A 16,912-nucleotide genomic window follows, 5' to 3' on the forward strand; every position below is an offset into this window, starting at 1 on the left:
GTGATGACAGAGGACACTCCATGACAAGCAGCAGATGAGTTTGAGATGCATTTTTGGCAAGATTTGGTGATGAGTGGGGGTGGGGGTGCAAACAAGAGGGAGACTCAAGGGTGAGTCCCAGATTTCTAGTTGGAGAAACTGGGTAATGAAACTATTTGCTGAGATAGGTAAGATTGAACAAGGATGGGGTTTGGGGCAAAAATCAAGTTTTTGAATATAAGTCTTAAGATAACAATAAGATAAATAATTGTCAAGTAAACAGTTGAACTTAAAAGTCTGGAGCTCGGGAGAGAGGTATAATTTCATAGGTCTGGCTGCTAGAATTTGAGTGAGGTATACATCTGTGGAGGGAAGAAATGCTATCCACGGGATTGAGACCTGACAAGGGTTAGTTAGCGCTGGATGTTGACTTTCTGAACTCTAGGAGAGATGAGAAGCTGGCAAAATTAGCCTAGCTGTAATTGGGATGTTGTGGGGAGGTTAACTAAGGCTGCTTTTACTCCTGGATACAGGGTTACAAGGAAGAGAATATCCCAGGTGAATGCTGCTGGAGATGTCTGCCTGTGGCTTGCACCATTCAGCTAAGGGGAGGACAAATCATGACTCTGCAGGTGGGAGCCCATTGAACTCAAGTGTCCCCCACGTATCACCCACTGGTTTCCTATTTTGGGATCTTTTCTTCAAGAAAGAGGGACTATGTTTGAGTCAATATTGGTTTCTTTCTGATTTTATAAAGAAAAGATGAATAACTTATAGAAGACAAAAATTGTCTCTTTGTTTTAGTTATGTTGTCACTCTTCTTGACAAGTTGGTGTATGGCCCATGATTTGAAGTTGGCTGAAGTTTAAGAAATTTCTCCAGCCTGTTGTCAATGAGACTGGAAAGACAGGGTGAAATAAACTCTTACTTATGAAAGTCAAAATTAATTAGTGGGTTTGGGAGGTGATGTCCAGTTTAGTTAGCCAGTTTACCTTCCTATGTCTTAATTCTTTAAACTTTTAAGTGATCAGAAGAATTTGGGGATTCTCTACATTTATGCAGCCCTATTTACAGTTAATAAGATGTATAAGGGCTCTACCTTTTTTGTGTGTATTCTGGGTGGGGAGACTTTATAGGTACTGTCTCATTCTTGTTCGATAGTCTTCCAATTTGTTTAAAAAACTTCGTGGACTCAAGGTCATGGTTTGAAGTGACTTTGTAACCAAACACTACCTTCAAATTTGCCTTCTTTGGTTTCAGCGTGATGAGATGTTCCAGGATGGCTGTGACAGTCACTTCTGCAAGGTCAACGAGAGAGGAGAGTACATCTGGGAAAAGCGGGTCACAGGCTGCCCGCCCTTTGATGAACACAAATGTCTGGCCCAGGGAGTGAGTATTCGGAGCTCCTGCTTTTCTCTTGACAGTCTCCATCTCTGACTCTAAGAACAGAGGTCCTTCTGAGCAGCATGTAGTCCAGCTCTGACATGATTTCCCAGTGTCCACGGGAGATCTCTGACCTAGTTTAGAAATCAATGAAATCACAATATGATGCCCGATGCACAGACAAAACTCTCTGTACTATATGGTGCTATAAAGATACCTTTCCCTTGGGGGAGACTGAATGTGTGATCCTGCAGGGGAGGTGAGAGAGCAGACTGATTTCCAATCTTCCCTGAGAATTTTATTCTGATGATTCAATTGGGAGAGGATTCAGAGTAATCAAAATTGTTTCAGCCTGGTCAGGTAGAGTGGTCATTCTTCTCACATTTGTGGTGGGAAAGCACAGTTTACATCTGGGGACTTAAACTCAGGGTCGTGAGCCCAGGAATTAGCCTGGGAAGTGACCTGTAAGCTGACCACTATGTACTATTTGTGACTAATCTGGGACTTTGCTGTTTCCTTAAGGGGAAAATCATGAAAATTCCAGGCACCTGCTGTGACACATGTAAGTACATTACCAATAGCTTGTCCCTGGAAACCCATCAGACCAAGTCCAGGGACTGTTCTTTGGAGTAAGCTTTATTCCAGAAAGATATTTCTTGATCACCGGCCAGTCATTATGTTCAGTCCTGCAGGGAATTGCCATTCCTCCCTGAATGTTCTTAAACTGCCCCCTGCTCAAATCCCCTTCCAAAAGCCTGTGAATCACCTCTTTCCCCTTTCCTCCAAACTCCTCACTGTCTCCAGCCCCTTGCCTGCCTTTCCCCTCATAGAGTCTTGGGTTGCTCATAATCCAACCACGAGAGAAAATCTTCTCTCTCCACACGGAGCTCCTTGAAGACAGACACCCTTGATCCATGATCTTGACAGAGTAGACACTCAATACACATCTATTCATTGAGTGTCACACAGCTATCTCAGGAAGCAAGGGAAGCCACCCCTGGCTAACAGTAGACCCACTGTGTGCTGTGGGGACTACAGAGAACATAGAATCCTCTCCGTGATTTATAAGGCTGGTCTGAGTGTGTTAACCCCCCCTTCTTCACTCTCGGTCCCTCTTGAGCTTGCAGTTATGTTATACTGGTTGATCCTAATAGCTCACAGCAGCAGCATTGGAAACTGGACTCAACAAGTCTGCAGATCAGTGTTCTTACCACACATTCTTGTGTTCATGAGCACAAATAACATTCAGAATCCCAATGTTAATGCCTTCTTCTCTGAAGATAGAATTACTTGCCGGAACTAATATTTTTTAGGTTTAGTTTTGTTGTTTTGTTTTGTTCCAAAACAAAACATAGGCCGTGTTCATTTTTGGGTAGAGAAAGGAAGAGTGAAAACATGAATACCTTTGGCATTCAATCATTCATTCTTTTCTTGATGGCTTACTCTGACAGCCACTGTAATTGTTGTAATCAAGTTGTAGACTGAGGAAACACAATCCGAAAGCATCTCTTTCTATGATTCCTGTCTGAATGGTTTAAGAAAGTGAAGTCAGGAAACCATCAGAGGAGGTGAATTCTCCCTAGGTGTACTACACAAAGCATTTGGTTAAGAGACTGTTATCCACAAAACCAGGAAAAAAGGGCCTTGTTGGTTAGTGTGTTCAGGAGGCTGAGACCCTTTATAACAGTGGTTCTCAACCTTCTTAATGCCTCGACCCTTTAACACAGTTCCTCATTTGTGGTGACCCCCAACCATTAAAATTATTTTCGTTGCTACTTCATAACTGTAATTTTGCTACTGTTATGAATCGTGATGTAAATATCTGATATGCAGGATGTATTTTCATCATTACAAATTGAACATAATTAAAGCATAGTGATTAATCACAAAAACAATATGTAATTATATATGTGTTTTCTGATGGTCTTAGGCGACCCCTGTGAAAGGGTCATTCGACCCCCAAAGGGGTCTCAACCCACAGGTTGAGAACCGCTGCTTTATAAAGAAAGTAAACCAGGCTCAGGGATTTAAATACACAGAGAAAGAATATAGGATGTTGGCCTAAATATGGTTTCCTTATTCATTCTCTTAATGTAGTTGGCAGGCTTTCCCTTGAAAATGAAATTACTTGGAAGTTGGAGGCAGGCTAATATGCAATTGGGGTTGATTTAGATTAGGAGCCATCCGAGAATGGAGAACTCTGTGTTCAGATAGGGAATGGTGAGCTGCCATTAAGTCTTACAATTCTCCACTGGAAGATAGCATTCTGACCTGAATGCTTCTTTACATAACACCTGTATGTAAAGAAGCCCATGCCAGTCACCTGCAGGTGGCTATACCCAGAGAGGACTCCACAAGGCTCCTAAGGTCTTTTTGGCCCCCACAGAGGCTGTGAGTGCCCTTATGTGGTCCTGATATTGGCTTTTCCTCTTAACCCAAAGACAGGGATGGGCAGATATTAATTATATTTACTAGTATTGGTTACTTCATTGCCCATTAGCTTCTGAACATTGTTACAAACATAAGATGACTGCTACAGTCATTATGGTTTTTAGAATCTTCAATTATATAAAAAGCAAATTCCATCCATCCACATCACCAAAGCACAGGGAATTTAGGCTCGTCTTGCCATTAAAATTGTACCAGTAACCAAGTTAAACCTAGCAATAACTACATCTCTGAACATGAAGGACCAGTTGAACCATGATGACATAATTCCCCTCTCTGTGGCTGGCTCTGGTGATTTGGACACTGTTTTCCAACCCCGTGAGGGAACTGGGCTGGAGAGTGTTCTACAGAACCCCAGCCAGGCCCGGGTCCCACCTCTCATCTGTTCCATAGGTGAGGAGCCTGATTGCAAGGATATCACTGCCAGGCTGCAGTATGTCAAAGTGGGAAGCTGTAAGTCCGAAGAGGAAGTGGACATTCATTACTGCCAGGTAAGGGCCCCTGACTTCGATGAGGCCTACACGGGGAGGGGAGTCTCCTTGTTTGGGAGATATCTCTTTAGTTACATTTCAGAAGGATCTGAAAAATTCACAGGGAGGAAAACTGAAAAGAACTGTAAGCATTTAAATATCTACACTAATAAAAGAGAAACATGGTAATTGGCGTACGACCACTACCCTTCCCATTGGCTAATCAGGGCAATATGCAAATTAACTGTCAGCCAAGATGGCAGCCGGCAGCCAGGCAGCTTGAAACTAACATGAGGCTTGCTTGCTTCAGTGACGGAGGACTCCAATGTTCCCCGCCTGCCGCTGCAGGCCTCTGAGCCTGCAGTTTCAAACATTGTAACAAATACAGATGCTAAACAAAACTCCAGAAACCAGCTTTCAGCCGGCTGGGATTTCAGAGCTGGGATCTCAGAGTTGGAGTTGATACAGAGTTTCGAGAACCGAAACAAACCAGATACCTGCTTTCAGGAACGGAGGCCTAAGAGCTGGAGCCTCAGAGCTAAAGCTGGCCCAGAATTAAAAAAAGAAAAAAGAAAAAAAAGGAGCAGTTGGGAGCTTCAGTCCCAGCCTGAAAACAGCCCTCAGCCCCTCACCCAGGCTGGCCAGGCACCTCAGGGGGGACTCCCACCCTGATCCAGGACACCCTTCAGGGCAAACCAGCCGGCCCCCACCTGTGCACCAGGCCTCTATTCTATATAGTAAAAGGGTAATATGCCTCCCAGCACTGGGATCAGCAGAGCCACGAGGCCTCCTGGCACCAGGATCAGTGTGACAGGGGGCAGCGCCCAAACCCCCTGATCGCCCTGTGGCTCTGTGTGTGACAGGGGGTTGGGGCCCCAACCCCCCAATTGGCCCTGCTCTGAGCCCAACCAGGGGCTTCACCTAGGGATTGGGCCTGCCCTCTGCCACCTGGGAGCAGGCCTAAGCCAGCAGGTCTTTATCTCCCAAGGGGTCCCAGACTGCGAGAGGGCACAGGCCGGGCTGAGGAACGCCCCCCCCCCCTCCCCGAGTGCACAAATTTTTGTGCACTGGGTCTCTAGTATATATATATTTGTATTAATTTCAAAGAGGAAGGGAGAAGGAAAGAGCAATAGAAACATCAATGGTGAGCGATAATCATTGATTGGCTACCTCCTGCACACCCCTACTGGGGATCGAGCCCACAACTTGGACATGTGCCCTGACTGGGAATTGAACCATGACCTCCTGTTTAATAGGTCGATGCTCAACCACTGAGCCATGCTGGCTGGGTAGAATTGGAAGCATTTTATGTGAAATCAAATGTTTTATTGAAGTAACTGGGAACTTTGACCCCAGAGGGAAGATTCAACAAGTCCTTCAAAGAGAATGGAGAGTTATTTATGGAAGTGGGGGTGGGGGTGTTGTATTAAACATGCATAAAAATTGCAGCTAGAGCAGTGGTTCTCAACCTTCCTAATGCCACGACCCTTTAATACAGTTCCTCATGTTGTGGTGACCCCCAATTTCATTATTACAAATTGAACATAATTAAAGCATAGTGATTAATCACAAAAACAATATGTAATTATATATGTGTTTTCTGATGGTCTTAGGCGACCCCTGTGAAAGGGTCATTCGACCCCCAAAGGGGTCTTGTCTCACAGGTTGAGAACCACTGAGCTAGAGGGATCTGGGTGTGATGGCACCATAAGGACAGAAGGCATTTCAGACTTCCCTGAGACCTACCTTTACAAATTGCCCCACTGTCCTGGGTTTCCTGGGGGAGGCCAGGCCTGCCTTACTTGGAGGAGGGCAGGTAGGGGAAGCAGGCTGCCTCTAAGTTCTGCGTACTCCCGGCTTCTTCACCATCACCATGCTCTGTTCCTCTCTGTCCCACTTCAGGGTAAATGTGCCAGCAAAGCACTGTACTCCATCGAAACGGAGGATGTGCAGGACCAGTGCTCCTGCTGCTCCCCAACGCGGACAGAGCCCATGCAGGTGCCCCTGCGCTGCACCAATGGCTCCATCGTCTATCATGAGGTCCTCAATGCCATGCAGTGCAGGTGCTCCCCCAGGAAGTGCAGCAAGTGAGACCCTTACCATGGACACCCAATGCCGCCTGCCTTGCCAACCAGCCAGAGTGCTGCCTGGTCCTCTGTATCCTCTGCTCTCATGCCCTCCCGGGCCCACAATAAAGACCAATCTCTCATCTTGCAAAAGGCTAATGCAATGGTTCACTGTGTCCTCCCAGGCGATCTGACAACTGTAGGCTGGGCGAGTTCAGAGATGGTTCTGAAGGAGGAAACTCAGGTTCCACCTGAAAACACTGTAGCCCCAGAGTCTGTGGGAGGCACTGCCTTTGCCTCCATGCAGTGCCGAGAGGAGAGGAGAGTGTGGGGCGGGCCTCCTCAGACACTCAGCCCAATGGCTTGAAGTAAAAGGGATTTGCTCAGGAACACTGAGTTCTCCAGTCTCTGAATCCAGGGGCTTTGAGCAGGGCAGAGGGGTGGGCTCTGGAGCCACACTCCTGCTAAGATAGACATGGCTATCACCAGTGTGGCTGGCATTCTAGAGAAGAGGTGTGGCCAGGCGTGCAAGGGTTTCTCTGAGCCCTTAGCTAAGTCCCTGTGTCTCCTCTGTGGCACTTGTGGAAGGAAGAGGTGCTGAGACTGAGGGGGTTGCAGATGGGGTGCTGGCAGGTACTGGAACATGGTCCCATCCCCACAGGTCACCATGGGTGGTGAGCACCAGACTTGGGGGCAGACCTGGGTTCCACATAAGGCCCCTACTCTCCGGTGTGGCTTCAACTAAGCCCGTTAGTGGTTCTCAGATGTAGTTTCCTCATCTGGAAAACAGGAATGTGAGTCTTACTTGTAGGGTTGGAAGAATAAAATAAACTGGAAAGTCTGGGATAACTGTAATCGCTCCATAATAATATGAGAAGGGACAAGAATAAAAATAGTGACATCAAGGCTCAAAAGGGGAAGTGTCTCTACCACCAGTGTCAGAGCACAGGGCATTTTCTTTGTCCTGAGGGGTAAGGAGCTGGGCTTCTTTCAGGCCGCATACTGGATGCCAAGGCCGTGCCTGCTCCAGGCATCCTCTTAGAAGGAAAAGAGATGCAGATAACACTGAACTTCACCAGTCCCAGATCCCTAAGTGAGATGGTCTTTCCTTAAAATGTATGAGAAAAGTGTACATGTATATGCTGGCAAGATGATGGAATCTGGTGAGTATTTTCTCCCTGAGAACAAAGGGAAGGTCTAGATTTGCGACAGGAATTTGATGGAGAATTGATCTTCCTTCCAGATCCTTTTAACCCAAGAGAGACTCAACTCATTGAAAGAATGATGGAGCTGGAAAGGATTTAGACATCATCTAACCTGCTGCCTCTCCCCTGCCCCTTTACTGAGGATGAAAGCAGCTCGAAGAACTCCAGTGACTTGCTAAAGGTCACACAGCTGCTAGGTGGCAGGGCCAGTTCAGAACTCAGGTGCCTTGACCCACAGGCAAGAACTCCAGGGAGGCCCACTAGAGCCACCCCATCCTGCTACTTACAGATTCAGCCCTTGCTATTGTGGGAACCAGGGGCTGCTGCATTTCTAGGTCTCAACCATTCCCATTACTTCTGGGGACCAACCTCAAGGGACTATACACTACAAGCAAATGGCACGGATTGTGTTAAATAGGTTTAGAGGGGGAGTTTAGTAGGGTAGAGGGAAGGAAGAATGGATAGAAGTTTTATATAACTGTTCAATAATTCAAAGGTTGTCATCTCTCCATCCATCATCCTGCCTCCAATGCTGAGCAGCCTCTAAGGTCTCTTTAGGAAACCAGATCCAGTGCAAGGCATCGCCTGTCTCTCTCCTAACTGATCGCCTAACACTGCACCTGGGGATGAGGTGTTATTGGAGGCATAAGGCTCTACAGAGAGACTCAGCAGAAAGGCTACCTCTTTAGCATAAGGTGTCAATTTCCCAACTTCCTGACTCGTCAAAGCCTGAATGTCTCCTCCTACTAACAGATATGACATTTCATCTTCAATAATAAAAAAAAATAAACTGAATCAGGCTGCATGTTTTGATTTAAGAAAAAAAGGGAGCAGGGTAGAAAGGATGCAGAAAGGGAAACTGGTGGAGATAGTGGGGGTGTCGCACAACCTCTCTTACTCTGCAAGTTTCCCAAGGGGAGGGTCTGCCTCTGGTCTCAGGGACTTCGTCTTTGCTCATCCTCAGACCAGAGGAGACAGTCCCTCCAAGTCAGAGTCTTAGGGGGAATGTCAAGGAGGGAGTGTACAGGGACTAGGGGGTAAGAAAGTGCCGGAGGGAGAGAAGAAAGAGAATGGATAAAGGAAGGATGGTGGAAAGTTGCCCACTTGTCTTGGTGTTGAAAAGACATGGAGAAGGCCCCTGGAAGCGAGTGGGGAGGGGACATTGTCTGGGAGAGAAAGAAGCTGAATGGCAAAGTGTTTTGAGCACAGAATCTGGAGCAGGCTGCCTACTTTGGGATCCCACATACCCTTAGAGGTAAGTTGCTTGATCTTTTCTTTACACCTCAGTCTCTCATCCACAAGATGGGTATACTAGCAGTAATTACCTCATAGAATTGTCGTTGGAAGGAAATATTACTACTGTGGGTTAAAGGGTGCCTGAGGAAGAGGAAGTCCTGCATAATAAACATGAGCCACGATTACTCCTAGTGAGCAGAATAAAGCTCAGGATTGGGACCTAAATCTTCTGGTTTTCCCTCTGCTCTGCCCCTGGCTCATGCTGCGTGGTCTGCTCCCCTTTACTGCTACAGGCTCCTCATATAGAGTGGGGAGATAACATTCTTCACATTGAAAGGTCATGGTCATAAATAGCACACTTGATTTCAACATCCTACTTTTTCATTTTCCCGGCCCTATGTATAAAGGAACTTGTTTAGCTCCAGGGCATCTTGGAATTGTAGATTCCATCATCCAGAACAGGCTTTCTGAAGCCTTTTCTTCAACCCTTTGCCCATGGCCAGGTGCCTAACTGTTCCACAGGTATGGCAGTCCTCTGGTTCTTTGGGTCCCGGCTTCCACAGGTTCCCTCCTCAACCCTGTCCCAGGGCCTCGTGGGGAAGCTCTTCTACAACCTGCAGCCCCTCTTTCTGTCCTACCTGTCCCTTGTGTACCTAGTCCTTGACTCCTGCTCCTTTTAGCCAAGAAAAAGGTGGGGACAGCTGGTGGTGGGTCGAGTGAAGGAAGGTGTGCAGGGAGGCGCCCCACCCCGGGGCATTTCCCAGGACAGGGCTGCAGGAAGGAGGCTTTGCGGGTGGGATTGGAAACTAATCAACCAGACGGTTCACCAGATAATCCGGCTGAATATTCACACCCAGCCCAGGTTATGAGGCACCTCCCCCTGGCCGAGGAGAGCGGGCAGCACTTACTGTCTCGCCCCTCAGCTCCATTAACCAGGTGTCCAAACGCCACCCTACCGCGGACGAGCGCTCTTCCCCACGTGGCACTGCGGGCGCTCCTGCGCTCCGGGCTCAGCGGGAGAGCCCGCTCTGCCTCCGGTGGCGCCCGCCGGGTGGCCTGGGGAGGGATTGGGGAGGAGCAGGCGGCAACAGGCAAGGGGCGGGCACGTCCAGACCCAGCTGAGCCGAGATGGAATTAGCCTCCAGCGGAATAAGCCTGTCCAGCCGAGAGTGCAGCAGCGGGGCAGTCCGTGTTCGGCGTCCTGTGTGCCAGCAGCATGGCCACCCCTGGGCTGCAAGGTGAGTCTTCCCTGCTGGGGACCCAGGTCCTGGGCAAGCTGTAGGACGGAGAGGGGCTGGGGTGAAGGAGACGCATCCTAACGCCTGCCCTTCTGGATGGGTGACCTCAAGTGAACCTGGAGAGAGGGTGGTGAGGGGAGCTGATCCCTTTCCCCGTCGAGCAAGTTCTATGGAGGAGAGAAAATGTAGGACAAGAGGCAGAGGACTGGAGCAGGGGCTTTTTGGGTGATGGACTACCGATTCCTACCTCAGCGAGTTTTTCCATCCTTGTTACAAGTTGTTGGATGTTAGTGTTGAGAGTAGGCAACCACCTCGCAGAGTTTAATTCAGAAACAGTCTGCGGAGGACAGAGGTTAGGATTCACCCCTAACAATTTTGACTTCGGCATCCCTGGCGTGCCCCTCCAGTTTCAGGAAGTCTCCTCCAGCCCTTAACCAACCTGCCCTCAGGAAGGGCATTTGCAACTCAGGGTGCAGGGAAACCCAGGCACTTCTTTCTTGGTGGTTTTTCTTAGAAGTAAAGCAAATTAAGATTGAGTTTGGGGGAGGAGGGCATTATCTGCCTCGCCTCCCAAATTATCCTGAGCAGACAGGTGTGCCAGGGCAGGAGTGATCTGACCTGGACAGGGATTTTGTTGGGTGCCTTGTTTCTGGTGGTTCTTGAGAGAGGCGCGAAGTGGGGAGGTGCCCATTCTGTTGGTATGAACAGTAAGCCGAAGGGACTGGAAGGTGGTGCCACTCATAGTCCTTTGTGACAGGTATGGAGAGCTACCTCCAGGAACCACGCGGACCCTGGTCCAGGACAGAGGTCCCATTGAGCAAAGTTAGTTCTAAATCAAAGGCAAGTGGCAAGTGGAGAAAAAAAAGTCTTAGACAAGGTTGAGGCCTCCCAGAGGACTGTGATACCCTATGTTCTTCTACTTGCCTGGACTGTGTTCTTGGAACCAGACATCAGAGCTCTTGCCCAGCTGTCTGTTCCCCTCCCCAGATGCTGACGGGAGTGCCCATTTGCTTCTCACACTGTGTCTTGCCATGTGCCCATCATTTTGGGAGCCAAGGACCCAATATGGCCCTTTCCAGCAACCTCCTATACTCTCTGAATTGTCTCTATGTGGCAACCTGTGCCACTTTGCTGGCTGATTGAAGAGGCTGTGTAAGTGGTATGGCGGGTTCCAAACACCAGCCTCAGGTTCTGGTCCAGTTTCCATGCGCACCTTCTCTGCCAACTTCCATTGTGGGGTAAGGCTAGAGGGCCAGAGGCATTGGGGTCTAAAGTGGAGCTTGTCTATCCTTTTCTCTAAAGAGTCTGCCTGAATGCCCAATACTGTGCTCAAGACAGGCACGCAGCTGCCTATCTAGACATTCTCCATTCTTGGTTAAGATGATAACGCTTTAGCAGCCGCATGCACTATTGATGGATATAGGAAGGAGGAGGTGGAGCCAAGCATGGATTTGTTCGGACCACAGCAATGCAATTAGCCCTGTCCACCCTTCTGGTATTTTAAGATGTACTAGAAGTCTTTCTTTGGCTCCTACTGACAACCTCGCAAATCCTCCAGAAACTTTAAGAATATAATTTATTTCTCTCTGGCTGGCAACTCTCCATCTAAGTTAACTTCTGCTGAAATTGCTCAAGGATGGCAGTGCCCAGGTAGCTGGTTGTCAGATCCTCTTTCTATTTAGCAAACATGAGAGTAAAGCACACTACCATAAATCTTCGGGCTTGCTCACTGACAAAGGAATAAATCCCACTTTTTCTGATGCCTGTTATTCATAAGCAAATTAAAATTAGCTTTATAAAAAATAAAAATACACGTTCATGGTGAGGAAAATTAAATACAAATACATAAAATAAAAAAGTTACCTGTTTTCAATATTTTGGTAATTATTATTTTCCCTAATTGCTTTTTTAATCCATTATGATTTTTAACTATATCAGATAAATATTTTTACTTATTATTTATTAGTCATCAAACATTTTGTAAGAAGAAAAACTCAGATATAATAAAACTTAAAACAAGGAAAAATGAACAATTGTCAAATAATGAAGGATTGGGAGCATATTATTATATCACAAGACCTAGACTAAGAATAGGTACTGTAATGGAGTAAAAATTTATCTATGAGCTCCCTGACAGGCAGGTCAGAGAAGAGACAATAAGTTACATGGATCTCATTGTCTAATAAAAGGAGACTAGTTAATCAACATTAAGTTTTAAGAAGAATGTCACAGTGATATTTGTGATATTTATGTAAGACATCGCTCAACATAATGAGCTATAGTTTTATTAATAGGTTTTTAGAAAGTATATTATTTATCACATGGGCATTTATTATATTGTATCTGATTTTGTTTTAAAAGGGTTTTTTCTGTTGTATCCTTTTCTGGTTCACTCTACCCTATTATATTTTTTAAAATGCTGTTTGCAAACCATTAGATAACCAATTAATGAGTTAAATCTCTAATTTGGGTAGTGGCTTGCAGGATATTGGAAACTCAATGGCTAATAGTCCTTTTGAACTGTTGGCTCTCAATCTCTTTTTCCTCCCCTATGTGAGAAAGGGATACAAAACACTCCCATCAGGATCAGTTCTTATTCAAATTTCCCTGTTATCATTTCTCTTTAGCTCGAAGAATCCCTTTGGCATTTCTTGCAGTGTTCTGCTGCTACCAGATTCTCTCAGCTTCCGTTTTGGTGAAAAATGTCTGTATTTCACCCTCACTTTTGAATGATAACTTCATTGGATGGATGCAGAATAATGGGTTGGTAGTTATTTTTTTTCCTTTTAGCATTCTAGGTGTCACTTTATTGGTCTTTATTTTCTGATGAGGTCAGTCTTAATTCATATTTTTATTATATTCATTCTTTTGTCCATGTATAATACCATTTTAGTCTGGTAGCTTTCAAGATTTTATTTTTGGTTTTGAGCAGTGAAACTACTCTGTATGTATCTAGCTGTGAATTTTCTTTGTATTTTTTCTTGCTCAATTTTGCTGACCTTCTTAAATCTGGAAGTTAATGTATTTTATCAAACTTGGGGATGATTTCAGCCACTGTTTCTCCCATTATTTTCCTGTTCTATTTTCATTCTCTTCTATTTCTGGAACACCAATTACATATATGTTAGACTGTTTGATATTGTCCCATTGGTTCCTGAGGCTCTGTTAATTATTTTTTCAATCTTTAGTTCTCTATTCTCTAGATTAGATAATTTCTATTCATCTATCTTTTACTTCATTGATCCTTTATCTGCCTTCTCCAGTTGCTATTAAGCTCATTCGATGAATTTTTCCTTTTAGTTATTTTAATTTTCAGTTCTAGGAATTTCATTTAAAAAAATAACAGGTTTATTGAGATATAATCACATCCATAAAATTCACCCTTTAAAAGTGTACAGTTCAGTGATTTTTAGTATATTTACAGAGTTGTACAACCACTGTCTAATTTTAGACCACTTTCATCATCCCCCAAAGAAACCTCACACTCACTGGCAGTCATTCACCTCCCCCCACTCTAACTCCTGGCAACCGCTAAGCTACTTTCCGTTTCCATGGATTTGCCTATCCTGGACACTTTATATAAATGGTGTTTGTGTCTGGGTTCTTTCACTTAGAATAATGTTTTCAATGTTTAGCCATATTATAACATGTATATGTTCTTCATTTCTTTTTATAGTTGAATAATACTCCCTTGTGTGGATATACCACACTTGTTTATCATTTGAATTTTCACTTTTTGCTACTATAAATACCATTCAAGTACAAGGTTTTGTGTATACATATGCTTTTATTTCTCTTGGGTATATACTTAGGAATGGAATGGAATGGATCATATGGAAACTCTGTGTTTAACTTTTTCAGGAACTGCCAGACTATTTTCTAAATTTCTGTACCATTTTACATTCCTACTAGCAATATATGAGGATTCTAATTTCTCCACATTTTTACTGACACTTGTTATTGCTCTTTTAAAAAAAACCCTTATCCGAGGATATTTTTTCCATTAATTTTTTTAAAAGAGAGAGTGAAAGGGAAAGAAGGGAGAGGAAGGGAGGGAGAGAGAGGGAGGGAGAGAAAGAGAGAGAGAGAGAGAGAGAGAGAGAGAGAGAGAGAGAGAGAGAGAGAGAAACATAGATGTGAAAGAGACCCATTGGTTGGTTGCCTCCCACATGTGACCCTAACATTGCTGGGGATGGAACCTGCAACCCAGGTTCGTGCCCTTGACTAGAAATTAAACCTTAGAACCTTAGGTGTGAGGGCTGATTCTCTAACCACGGAGCAACACTGACCAGGGCATTATTGCTCTTTTTAATTATTGCCATCCTAGGGGTATCTCATTGTGGTTTTATTTTGCATTTTCCTAATGACTAATGACTGAACATTTTTTTCACATGCTTATTGGCCATATGCATATTTTCTTTGGAGTAATGTCTACTCAGATCCTTTGCTCATCTTTAAATTAGGTTATTTACCTTTTTACTGTTGAGTTACAAAATTTCTTTTTTTAAAAATATTTTTTATTGATTTCAGAGAGGAAGTGGGGAGAGAGAGAGAGAAACATCAATAATGAGAGAGAATCACTGATCAGCTGTCTCCTGCATATCCCCCACTGGGGATCGAGCCTGCAACCTGGGCATGTGCCCTGACCGGGATTCAAACCATGACCTCCTGGTTCATAGTTCAACGCTCAACCACTGAGCCACAACGGCTGGGCTAAAATTTCTTTATATATTCTGGATACAAGTCCCTTATCTGGTATATGACCTAGAAGTATTTTCTCCTATTCTGTATATTCGCTTTATTAATGGTGTCTTTTGAGTTTTTAATTTTGATAAAGGCCAATTTGTGTTTTTTATTATTATTTATGATTTTGGTATTATAGCTAAGAAATCATTGCCCAACCCAAGGTTATGAAGCTTTACTCCTTGTCTTCTAATAATTTTACAGTTTTAGCTATTGCATTTAGGTTTATAATCCATTTTGGAAAAGTTAATTTTCGTGTATGGTGTGAGGAAAGGGTCTAACTTCATTCTTTTTGCATGTGGCTATCCAGTTGTCCCAGTACCATTTCCCATTTCTTTCCTTACTTCTTGCTACCCTTGTTGAGATCCAAGGGCTTATTTCTGGAATCCCAGTTCTATTGATTGGTCTATATGGCTATCCTATGTCTGTAACACAGGGGCTTTGTGGTAAGTTTTGAAGTCAGCAGTTACACTTGTTTCTGTTTATGATTGTAGTTTCTATTTCTTTACACTCATTAAGCATGTACTTATCTTTACTGTTAGAACATATTTATGGTAGCTGCTTTAACATTTTTGGGCTTTGTTGAGATCTGTGTGTGTGTGTGTGTGATCAAATCCTATTTATTTTAGACACATAAACAGTGGGACTGGGAAGGAGTGATGAGAACAAGATGCCTGCCCCCTTGACAGGGCCAGCACCAGCTCTGTCTGTGTACCTGAACAGGTCCAACCCAGCAGCTTCAAGCGGCCTTTTCCTGGGAGGACAACCTGGCTGTGAATCTTCCATGTGGATGGGGGTAGGGTAAATTGGCTCCTGGTCCCTTTGGACTAAGTGAAAAAGGCCAGAGGGCTGATATCAATTTTTATTGCTTGCTTTGTCTCTTTCATGGGTCACTTATTCTTGTCTCTTTGCATATGTAGTAAATGGTGATGGTCAAATGGACATCGTGCGTGATACAACATTGTCTTCCACTCAGGAGAGTCAAAAATGATTTTTTTTCTAGCTGGCAGTTTAGTTACTGGCTGATCTTATTTTGGTTTGGTTACTACTTTGTTAGGGTATATTTATGGAAATTCCAAGTTATATTCCAAGATTCTGTAACTTGGTAAGATTCACCCTCTCCACTCTGTCTCCCCTATTGATTTTTTTTCAAGACATGCCCTTAAGATTTTTTTAGAGACAGTCTAAAAGAAACTTTTCTCTAGTGTGTGGTTCTTACTCTTAAAATGAGGTCCTGGTGTCTCAGTTGGATGCCTGGAGTGTTGGACATGTATGTTAATGAGGTCTTGCTACTCTGGCTAGGATGGAACTTCAACATCTCCCAGTCTTATTTGACCTCTAGCATTTTTCTTCTGATCTCAGTGTAGCAGCCTCTCTAGTAAGCCTCACTTATCTTACCCTCTGCATCTGGGAACCTTCCTTCACACAGATTCCTTCCCTCTTGCACTGAACCCCATAATTTCTAGCCATTTTAGCTGCTTCAAACCTTGATCTCTGTTTCTTTGGTTCAGTGGGCCCTCCTTGCTTTATTTGGATTCCAGCTCCATGGACTCCAGTCAATAACTTGTTCTGAGGAGGTTACACTGGTGAGTTTTTTTTTCCTCAGGGATTGCTTTCCTGTGTGATGGATGTTCAATGCCTGAAAATGGTTGACTCATATATTTGTCCTGTTTTATATTTGTTTTTAGAAGAATGTTTACCCAAGTACCAGTTATTTTATTATTACTGAAAGCAGAAGTTCTTGTCAGCAAGCTTTTCATCGAGAAATATTTTGTTAGTAAACGGTTTCAGATGTAGGTCATTGACAAGGGCCAGAACTATTAGAGTCAAAAGTAATATTCATGATTTAGAAAAGAAAAAAATTGTTTTATTTACTTATTTTCAAAAGGAAGTTATGATCTCAATCTTGGTTCTTGTCTTGAGAGAGAGTTTGACTATGGGACTGCCTGCAGTCAAGGCCAAAACTTTTCTTTAAAAACAACTTTGTTACTGCTCAAAAATACTTAAACTCAACACAATCAAAGCTCCAGAATTCTATACCACAAAATGTAGAAGAGATGACTTTGCCCAGAAATCCCTCTCTGCTCATCTTTCAGCATTTCATTTTATAATTCACTCTTTCACTGCGTACCTACTATGTGCCA

The 16,912-nt window shown here is 44.3% G+C and overlaps 1 protein-coding gene across 2 annotated transcripts in view; it reads left to right on the forward strand.

Moving 5' to 3' along the window:
- The window catches only part of VWF (von Willebrand factor), a 119,333-nt gene extending 112,833 nt beyond the window's left edge, over positions 1–6,500 (forward strand). Inside the window, exons 48-52 of one of the 2 annotated variants that reach the window (XM_036298336.1) lie at positions 513–611; positions 1,240–1,368; positions 1,885–1,924; positions 4,204–4,301; positions 6,183–6,500. In XM_036298336.1, the coding sequence (XP_036154229.1) occupies positions 513–611; positions 1,240–1,368; positions 1,885–1,924; positions 4,204–4,301; positions 6,183–6,371 (555 nt within the window). In that variant the 3' untranslated portion in view covers positions 6,372–6,500. Of the gene's footprint in view, positions 1–512; positions 612–1,239; positions 1,369–1,884; positions 1,925–4,203; positions 4,302–6,182 lie in introns of those variants that run through there. The other variant, XR_004965910.1, reaches the window with a different exon arrangement.
- The last annotated feature ends 10,412 nt before the right edge of the window (positions 6,501–16,912 follow it).

Source organism: Myotis myotis, unplaced genomic scaffold (assembly GCF_014108235.1).
Source record: "Myotis myotis isolate mMyoMyo1 unplaced genomic scaffold, mMyoMyo1.p scaffold_m19_p_3, whole genome shotgun sequence".
Lineage (NCBI taxonomy): Eukaryota > Metazoa > Chordata > Mammalia > Chiroptera > Vespertilionidae > Myotis > Myotis myotis.